At 44.9% G+C, this 9,777-nt stretch overlaps 1 protein-coding gene across 8 annotated transcripts in view; it reads left to right on the forward strand.

The window, feature by feature from the left end:
• The window catches only part of KLHL13 (kelch like family member 13), a 73,463-nt gene extending 65,774 nt beyond the window's left edge, over positions 1-7,689 (forward strand). For all 8 annotated transcript variants that reach the window (XM_060249062.1, XM_060249060.1, XM_060249057.1 and 5 more), the window contains 2 exons: positions 2,976-3,089; positions 6,139-7,689. In XM_060249062.1, coding sequence (XP_060105045.1) covers positions 2,976-3,089; positions 6,139-6,626 — 602 coding nt within the window. In that variant the 3' untranslated portion in view covers positions 6,627-7,689. The remainder of the gene's footprint in view (positions 1-2,975; positions 3,090-6,138) is intronic.
• The last annotated feature ends 2,088 nt before the right edge of the window (positions 7,690-9,777 follow it).

Below are 9,777 nucleotides of genomic sequence, written 5' to 3' on the forward strand. Positions count from 1 at the left end.
TCAGTAGCTATTAGCCACAGTGTGTGTGTATATATAAAATTTTTTTGCCACTGTGTGACACAGAGTGTTGGACTGGATGGGCCATTGGCCTGATCCAACATGGCTTCTCTTATGTTCTTAAGCTCACTGGCTGATCTCAGGCCACTCTCAGAGGCAGTTTGGTGTAGTGATTAAGTGTGTGGACTCTTATCTGGGAGAACCAGGTTTGATTCCCCACTCCTCCACTTGCAGCTGCTGGAATGGCCTTGGGTCAGCCATAGCTTTCACAGGAATTGTCCTTGAAAGGGCAGCTGCTATAAAAATCTCTCTCAGCCCCACCTACCTCACAGGGTGTCTGTTGTGTGTGTGTGTGGGGGGGGAAGTAGAGGAGATTGTGACCGCTCTGAGATTCAGAGTATAGGGCGGAATATAAATCCAATATTTTCTTTTTCATTGAGGTAATTGAGGGAAGAATCTCTAGAAGAAGGGCGCCATAAAAATGTAATGGATACAAGTGGGAATATATCTCTGTCAGTTTGAACTCACCAGTTGGTTGTTTCACTTCTCTGGGGAAAGTCTGTAGCTCTAGGGATACTTGCTGAAAATCTTTCAAGGCTTCAGACCTGTTCTGTGATGGGAGAGTTATATTGCATAGATTGACTGTAGACAATTGATTATATAAAATGTTCTGAAGCTCTTTAGTTGGCATCAAGGAAGATGGGCATAAAGAGTCTATGGCAGGGGTGGCCAACGATAGCTCTTCCGATGTTTTTTTTTGCCTACAACTCCCATCAGCCCCAGCCAGCATGGCCAATGGCTGGGGCTGATGGGAGTTGTAGGCAAAAAACATCTGGAGAGCTACCATTGGCCACCCCTGGTCTGTGGCTTTCCAAAAGTGTTCCTTGGTTATCTGGGAAGTGAACTGGCTGCATAACATGAATGAAGCTCAGGTGAATCCAACCACTGAAGGCCTAGTAGAGTACTGCTGGGCAGTAGGATGCACTCTGGTTTTACAGATGTAAATAACCTCAACTGAGGCAACCTATATGCAGCCAGCTGTTTTGGCTTGACCAAGATCTTCAGCAGAAATGTAACCAAATTGTATCAGTGGAACAGCCCTTGATTTTTAAAAGGTGGAATTGTAGATGGTTAAGGGTGGAGAATCTGTCTTACAAATCCTTGTAGTTAGAGAACTTCCATTGCTTCAGACGCTGCTTTTTTTTTAAAAGAAGCTACGTTTTCTACTGAAATGAAGAGTTCTGAAAAAAGGCTACAGAAACCTCCCTGGGGTGTTCAGTGAGCACTTGGGGGCCTTTCCTTTGGCCTTTGTTCTCCTGTCAAGTGAATGGGTTATGACTGAATGTTTGGTCACTTTGCTGGGGGTTGGCCTCCGGAGGTTCCCTCTTCACCTGCTTTGATTGCTGAGGCTGTTTTATGCTGGGAGGAGAGACCTTGTGGCCTTGTCTGGGCTGACTCACACTTACATGCTCCTCACTTGATGATCTGCAACAAGCTGCCCAGCATGTGAGCTCTCCCTGCCTTCTGCAGAGGCGAAGTGAAGTACAGAGGCTCTGCTTGACTGAGGGTAGCCGCCGCTCATATGCAAGTTATTGTACGGTTTTGGAGGCTGTGAGTGTGATCACTTGCCGTTCTCTGTTCTTAAGACGAGGCAGCATTCTCCTTATAAACTGCCAGAACCCCAGGCTGTGGTTGCACACACTCGCTTGAAACTTTGCTAGCAGGATTTGAACTGTAGGGACCCTTCTTGGCTATCATGCAAACTTGGCCAAATTCACATGTGAGATTCATGCTGTACTTCCTGTACTTCTGTCAGTATCTGTTTGGCAGGCTGACCTGGGAGCATGCTTTGTTCACGGTAGAATGGAAATGATGGAGGATGAGGTGATCAAAGCGGGCAGACAGGGCAGCCATTAGCTTTCTGTGGATGATGGTACAATAATTCTGTGATTTAGACAGGTGCTTTTGTGTGTGTGTGTGAAGTAAAAGTTGCTCATTAGGGTTTCAAGAGAACTGCAGGGTGCATCCCCTGTACCAACTGTAAGCTGGGAATTTCGTGTTTGCCCATACTGTTCTTTAAAGAAAAAAAAAGCAAACAGGCCCTGCTTTCTGTAAGAATGTCAACGTGTCAGAGAAGAGATCTAATCTAGTATACTAGTTTTCAAGTGCGAGGGCTCACTCTTTTGTTCCACAGAGCAGCATCTAAAACAGTACTGCAGCCTCTTTCATGGTTTCATCTATGAAGTCCAGCTTTCAAAGAGCATTGTGCTCTGCAGCCAGATGTCCTAGCCCAGCTAATGATGTCTGTAGAGGGAGGTTGGTTTGCCTCTGTAACTTTTAATTTTTGTGTTTTGGCAAGTCGATGCAGATATGTGGAAGCTGGGAAGGGACATAGGCTGGCTTGCCTTGGGCACCATTAATTCAGTCTCTGTGTATGTGCATGCATGTTCTTTCATTGGTTGGAAGCAAATTGAAAGGGGAAGGTTTTGACATGTTCACTTTCTTGTGATCGAGCAAAAAAATAAATAAATCTGGTGGATGCACCACATAGTGCTGAAGGGAACCATGGCTGCTGGTGAAGGCATCTCTTAGAGACCCTAAAAGTTTTTAAAATGGCTCCCTTAAATCCTGTGTGCTAAAATGATTGCAGGAGTAAAACCTCAAGACCTGCTTGGCTACCTGTAAGGGAAAAGCCCTTCCAGCCATGAGCACATCAAGGGTGCTCCTGAACCAGGGTCTGAGGGCTGCCAAAGACAAGTAAGATAATCCAGCCCTTATATAACTAGCTGTCTAGCTCTGGACACAGAAACCAAATACCGTTGAAGCTTTCTGTACACCTGAAGCATCACAGAGCTCACTTGTTTTTGCCTCTTCTTGTACTTTGTGGCTTGACTTGCTTGAATAATCTGGTGTGTGATATGTGGGTAGACTGTAACAAGGAGATTTTTTTTTCAACCCCCCCCCCCCTCTTTAAACAGCCACAGTGGAGTGCTACAATCCAAGGATGAACGAATGGAGCTACGTGGCCAAAATGAATGAGCCCCACTATGGCCATGCAGGGACTGTCTATGGGGGCCTGATGTATATCTCGGGTAAGCATTCTTTATTTCTGAAGAAATTTCATGTCCTCTTCCCCCCCAATTGGTTCAAATATGCTACAATGGGCTCTAACCTCTGTGGCCTGAAGACCCATCCCTGTCACCTTCTTTCAGAGGCCGTGTCTCTTGTGTTTGACAAGCTGCAGCTCTCATTTCACACAAAATCATTCAAATGGGACATGCTGCTAGATCCCCAGCACTCATTTTAGATACAATTATCCCAGCTGGTAGGAGATCGCCTTTGGAAACAACCATTTTAAGAAGTAATTTGTGTGTTTCTTTTAAATCTTCGGAGGTTTTTTTCTTAGGAAATCACAGATCCAGCCTCCATGCTGCTTCTAATCCTACGTCTGTTTCGTTAAAAAAAAAAGAAAAAGACTTGTTTTTGACTGGGATAAGTCATACTTCAGGGAGGCTTAGAAAACCCAGCAAAAGCTATGATAACTGCTATGTCTTTGGGACAGAATGTGAGACCTTTGAAGTTTAACCAGAGAGTATAAATCATGGCGTCTTTCAAAGACATTCTCAAAAAGGGAAAGATATCAGACTTCAGACTCAGTTCCTTTTTTTTTTTTTGTCTGATTCACGTCAACAAGCTGTGCCTTAATACCTCATTCAGTTGGGAGCTGCAGTTACACCGAGAGAATAAGCTGTCAAGTCCCCAAACAATTGCTCTCTCTCCAGGGAGGGCAGGATGCCAGGGCACCAAATGGACCTCCCCACTCATCTGTACTCTGACTGTGCCTATCTCAGAGCAGAATGTGTAGGGCACGGTGCCCAAATGTGTGCTTGTTCTAAATGCCTCAGCTTGCATCAGAGTTTCCATGAGAGAGAGAGAGATGCCTTCTTCACATAGTAATGTGTGTTTGTGCGCGCGTGTGTGCGCTGCCTCTAATATCTAAAAGTGGGGAGTGGCCACAGTTCAGTGGTGGAACACATCCCACCCCTCACATACAGATGATCCTAGGTTCAGTCCTTTGAACTGGAGGTGCCAAAGGATCCTGAATAGAATGAAGGGGAAAGGCCTTTTCCTGAAATCTTGAAGAATGTGACAAGCAGCAACTATACTGTGCTGGGCAAAATGGATCAAGGGTCTAACTTAACTATAAGGAAGCTTAATATTTCCAAAGGAGATTCTTTCCCAAAATCAGTTAGTGTTCCCTCTAAGCTGAGTTAGCATGCGGTAGCTCACTGATTTTTAGCCTCCAGCTCACACATTTTTGTCTTAGCTCAGGAAAGATGACCCCTGAACACAATAAGTTATGCAGTAGCTCACAACTTTGATACCAGTAGCTTACAAAGTAGAATTTTTGCTCACAAGACTCTGCAGCTTAGAGGGAACATTTATCCTGGCATACCCATGCATTCATCTATTCTTAGTTTACCAGAGTCTTCCATAGGAGCCAACTCTGGAAGAGAGGGCAAGCTGACATAATGAGGCAAAATGAGGCTGTGGCTTTTGCAGGGGGCATGATCACATAGCTAAGGGTCAGATGGATAGTGGCAGCCATGATTTAAGAGGGGCTCAGGGCAGTTTAATTTAAAAGGTCAAGGAGGTGCACAGGTTAAAGAAGCAGACCCCTTTCTGTCTTACATCCTTCAGGCTAGGGTGCTGGAGATGAGCTGGACTCCTAGATGGGAGGGAGGAGGGAGAGGGTTCAGATCCTGCCCCCTCAATTTGTGTGGTGCCTTGATGCTTGCTTTATTTGTTTATACCCTTTTCTACCCACTGGAGACCCAAAGGAGCCTGTCATATCATTCCCTTCTCCTGCACTTTATCCTCACAAGAACATCTGTGAGATAGATTAAGCTGAGAGAATGTGATAGTCCTAAACTTACCTGTTGAGCTTCCATGACAGAGCAGGGGTTCCAACCCGTTTCTACCAGTTCCAACTCAGACAACTGTAATTCCTATGCTATGCCAGCCTGTGATGAATTTTGATGAAAAACTGGATAACATTTGAAATTGGCTGCACCCATTCTATACATGAATGGGTAAGACTTGCCAAAAGAAGTCCCCAGACATAACTGCCAGGGGCTTCTTTGACTCTCAGAAGTGGTGTTATCATCATGGCTTCTCTCTATGGAACCCTTGGAATTGCTGGGGCTGGAGGTGAGCTAAAAGTATTATGGGCAGTGCACCCCTGCAAAATTTGATTCCCAGGATTTCTCAACAGGCTTACCAGGATTTCTAACATCAGTGTTAGCTGATGTAAGTCTGTATAGCACAACTATGTCTTGGAGTAACACTGTGTGGGCTTCCAAGCACTGAAGAAGATGGAGTGTGAAAGATTGAAAATAGGAGATGGAGGTTGGAATGGGCTGTGGCCCAGTGGAAGAGCCTCTGCTTTGCATGCAGAAGATCCCAGATTCAATCCCCAGCATCTCCTGTTAGAAGGAGCAGGCAGTGGGTGATTTGAGAGACCTCCACTTGAGATGCTGGAGGTGCATTCAGGTGTCACATTGACTGTAGCCTAATTAAGCAGTGGCAGGTTAGAACAGGATCTTTCTTCAGTTCCAGCAAACACATATTTGTGTTTTGGAGAAAGCATTGGAAGAGGCCTTGATCCATCCCTAGTGTAGGAATGTAGGCACACGTGTGCAGTCCTATGTGAAGATGATAATCCTCTCCAGTTGTTCATCCATCCGTATGTGTTGTTGGTGAGCTGTATGCAGGGCCGGATCTAGGGGGGTGGGGGCAGAGGGGGGTGCTTGCCCTGGGTGCCAACGGAGGGGGGGGGGTGCCAAATTGGGTATGGAGTCCATTGTATTCTGTGGGACCATAAGATAGAATGGCCCATAAGGTGGCATCATTTTTTCATTTTGCACCCCCCCCTCCCTCAAAAAACATGTAGATCCGGTCCTGGCTGTATATTAGAGTGGATGTGCACCAAAAGTGTTGCTGCTAGAATGAAAAACTGTTGTGTAGCATCCTTGTTGCTCTTGCTACAACAAACCCACCATAATGTTAGACTTTATTAATGTGTGTTCTCATTAGCACTCTGATGTAGGGTATATTTCATTGGTTTTCTTCCCTCTCCAGGAGGCATCACCCATGATACTTTCCAGAAGGAACTCATGTGCTTCGACCCTGATACGGACAAATGGACTCAGAAAGCTCCAATGACCACAGTCAGGGGCCTTCACTGCATGTGTACTGTTGGTGACAAGCTGTATGTCATTGGTGGAAACCATTTTAGAGGAACCAGTGACTATGATGACGTTCTAAGCTGTGAATATTACTCGCCAACCCTAGACCAGTGGACACCAATTGCTGCTATGCTCCGTGGTCAGAGTGATGTTGGGGTAGCTGTGTTTGAAAATAAAATCTATGTGGTTGGAGGATATTCATGGAACAACCGCTGTATGGTGGAAATAGTTCAGAAGTATGACCCAGAAAAGGATGAGTGGCACAAAGTCTTTGACCTCCCGGAATCCCTGGGGGGCATCCGTGCCTGCACGCTGACAGTATTCCCTCCTGAGGACAATACAGGGTCACCTTCTAGAGAATCTCCTCTTTCGGCACCTTGAGAAATATCTCTGGACTCACAATGTCGTCGTTCCAATACTGTTGCACTGCATCATGGGGTTCTCCTTTTGTCTTTTTCTTCAGTAGTATCTCTAAGGCTTACCCAGAAGCAGGCACAGCACAGTTACAAGGGTGGAGGTGTAGGCAGAACAGTGATTTTTGTTACTTGCGCTATTTGGTCTAGAATGTCCCTGGAGTGGACAGGAGAACATTCTAAACAAAATATTTTTGGAGCCAAGTGAGTAACAAATGAGGCAAGCAAGGTGGTTTGTTCCTAAAAGAAATATTTGCATTAGATGCGTTGATGTTATGTATTGGGTGTGAGGGAGGTCTAGAGAGTGCTGCTGGAAAGGGGGACATGAGGGTCTAGGTACCTGTGTTTACTCGGTTGTGGAGATTCAGGCCTTCTTTTCTTTCCTGCTCCTTTGAAAAGGAACCAGTGCAAATTTCCAGCGTCTGTCTTGCCTCTGCTGCCTCCCCCTTTAACAGAGCATTTTTGACCTATCTGTGTATCCAGTAGACTCTGTGGGTGCTGTTTGGATGATGTGGAGTTCAGAAGGCAGGCAAGCAGGAGAAACCCAGCAGTTTGGAAAACATGAACAAGTATACAACAGGCAGACCCTGAGATTATAAACCAGGGTGTGTGCGTTTGTGGAATTTTTTTTTTAAAGTGTTCTTTTTTTCTGGGCCATAAAATGAAATATAAACATGTGAAGCTTTTAATATCCCCCCCCTTCAGTCATTATCAAAGCTTAAGGTTTTCATACATAAGATTACAGTTCAGCCATGAGAACTGGTTGGATGCCTGCGCCAAGTTTTAGGTAGACAAGGGCTAGAAATGTTTAATTTTAAGCCACTAAATTTTGACCAAATCCTTCCTTTCACATGAAATTTCTCCCGCCCCTCCCCCCCTTGTTGGCAAGATAAGTTGCCCATTTCACCTCTGTATAAAATCTCAGTTAACGTGGTTATTTAGCACAAAATGCAGCTTGGGCCAAGAGCTGCTTTTGCTCAGAGAATTCAGACTACCCTGTTTCTTTTGTTCAATAAAACCTTTAACTGCAATTAGTTTGGGTTTTTTTTAAAAAAGGTCTCATTAATGCATTCTTCCTCCTTTAGCCTCCCTGTTGCCAGGATACCTCCGTATATGTCTTTTATGTGTGGGCAGCAAACCTGCTGGGGAGCCAGTCTGCAGAGAGCTTCCAAAATTGAGAGTTTGACCCACTTTCTGGAAATAATGTCCAGACCAAGTACTGGTTGTGAATTCAGTGCCTTGCAAATGTGGCCATTGTGGCTGGGGACAGTTTCAAAGGCCTCCAGGTAAGCTGAACTTAAGTCCTCCCACCAAAGCTGGAAGCATTTCCTGTGCAAGTTCAGAACTGATTGGCCAGCTGTTGCATGGAGTGTTATCTGGAGGTGAGACAGGAACAACATTTGATATGCAGGGTGGAGGAAAAGCACACAATGTGATCCACTGGAGATTGCTATTCAGCTTCCTAAGAATCTGTACATGTGTGTTTTATTATTCTTTTAAGAGCTTCTAGCCTTTCTGACACCAATATGCACTTGAAAGTGTGCAAATTGTGCTGCGTGAAATTTCAGGAGGGTACCTTAACATTTCCAGTAGAAGAGCGTTAGTGTCTCTTCATTGGCCACCCAAACAAGAATCAGCATGCCAGCTGGATCCAACTTGCATAACTTGTACAAATTGCAAAGTCCAACTGTACTGGATTGCATTACTGGGACACACTGGGTTCAGAATCCTCCAGGTTTGGGAAGAGTGAATTTTCAGAAGTAAAAGCTGTTGTAGGATTCAGTATCTAAGTGCAAAAGAGTTGTTCGGAGCAGATGTTCTTTGGAAGCTGTTCTCTATGAAAGCCTGAGCACAGGGTCATGCAGGGCTTGTTGGAGCTTTCTTACTTTGTAAATGTTGGGATATTCCTGGAACACTCATTCAGTGTCCTCCCTGGAGCTGCTCTGCCTGGAATGGAAAGAGCCACGTGTACCAAGAACCAGTAAGCTTGTTGGCATTTCTGTTTTTAGAAATTGACATCTGGGAATTCTGACTGTGGGTTTCTATCCTACATGCTTCATAAGGTGTTTGAGAGCTTTTTTTGAATGGTAAAGGCTTGTCCCGTCACAATAGTTGTCATTAAGGCACCCAGCTTGCCTTTAGGTTGCCTTGTAAGAATTCGTCAGAATTGAGCAACCCTGCCGTCTTCTGTTTTCCCTTTTCTCAAAGCTGCAGCAAGCTAGCTTTCTCTTTCTCTCCCCACCCCCTTCAGTTAGTCTTATCGTTCTATTCTTGTTTTGCTGAAGTGGCAACACTTCAATGAGAGGGCCTTGCTAGAGTCATCATCAGCAACTGAAGGGGACCAGGAATGCTGTCTTACTGCTAAAACAAATGGAGGTCTTGTGCTGAGACTATGGTTCATTGATAGAACATCTGATTGGCATGCAGACTGTCCCAGGTTCAAGCCTTGGCATCTTTGGCTAAAAGGATCAGGTAGTATGGGATGTGAAAGACATCAGCCTGAGAAACTGAAGAGCCACTGCCAGTCAGAGTAGACCAGAGGTGTCAAACATATTTGTTACAAGGGACGAATCTGACATAAATGTCACTTTGTTGGGCCCTGATGCCATAAAATGCAGTTCCAAGTAAGGGAGATATAAACTTTATAACAGACGCAGGCAAACCCAATTAATAATATTATTTTTTACTCAAAATACCAATATGTTCCAAACCTTAACACTCCTGCAACATTTCCTTACAGCATAACACTGATGCCTGCCCTCCTGCTTCCACTGCCCATTATTCAATAGTACTGGGACCATAGCATAATGCATAGCCTCAGTCATTTGGCAATAAAGGTAATGACCAGTTGCTCACAGGACAGATAAGAGCCTTGGAAGGGTTGGTTCTGGCCCACGGGCTGTATGTTTGACACCCCTGGCAGTAGACAACACTGACTTTTTAACAGGCCAGTGGTGTGACTGAGTGTAAGGCAGCTCCATGTGTCCTCTTGCAGTGAAAACAAATATAAATACAAGTGAGTGTAGAGAGGGGAGGCGAAAAGAAGATGGTGGGCCTGAATGTCATGGAATGCAAGAAGTTCAGTCTGTGACATTTCTTTATCCATCTTCACTGTGACC

This window comes from Heteronotia binoei, chromosome 11 (assembly GCF_032191835.1).
Source record: "Heteronotia binoei isolate CCM8104 ecotype False Entrance Well chromosome 11, APGP_CSIRO_Hbin_v1, whole genome shotgun sequence".
Lineage (NCBI taxonomy): Eukaryota > Metazoa > Chordata > Lepidosauria > Squamata > Gekkonidae > Heteronotia > Heteronotia binoei.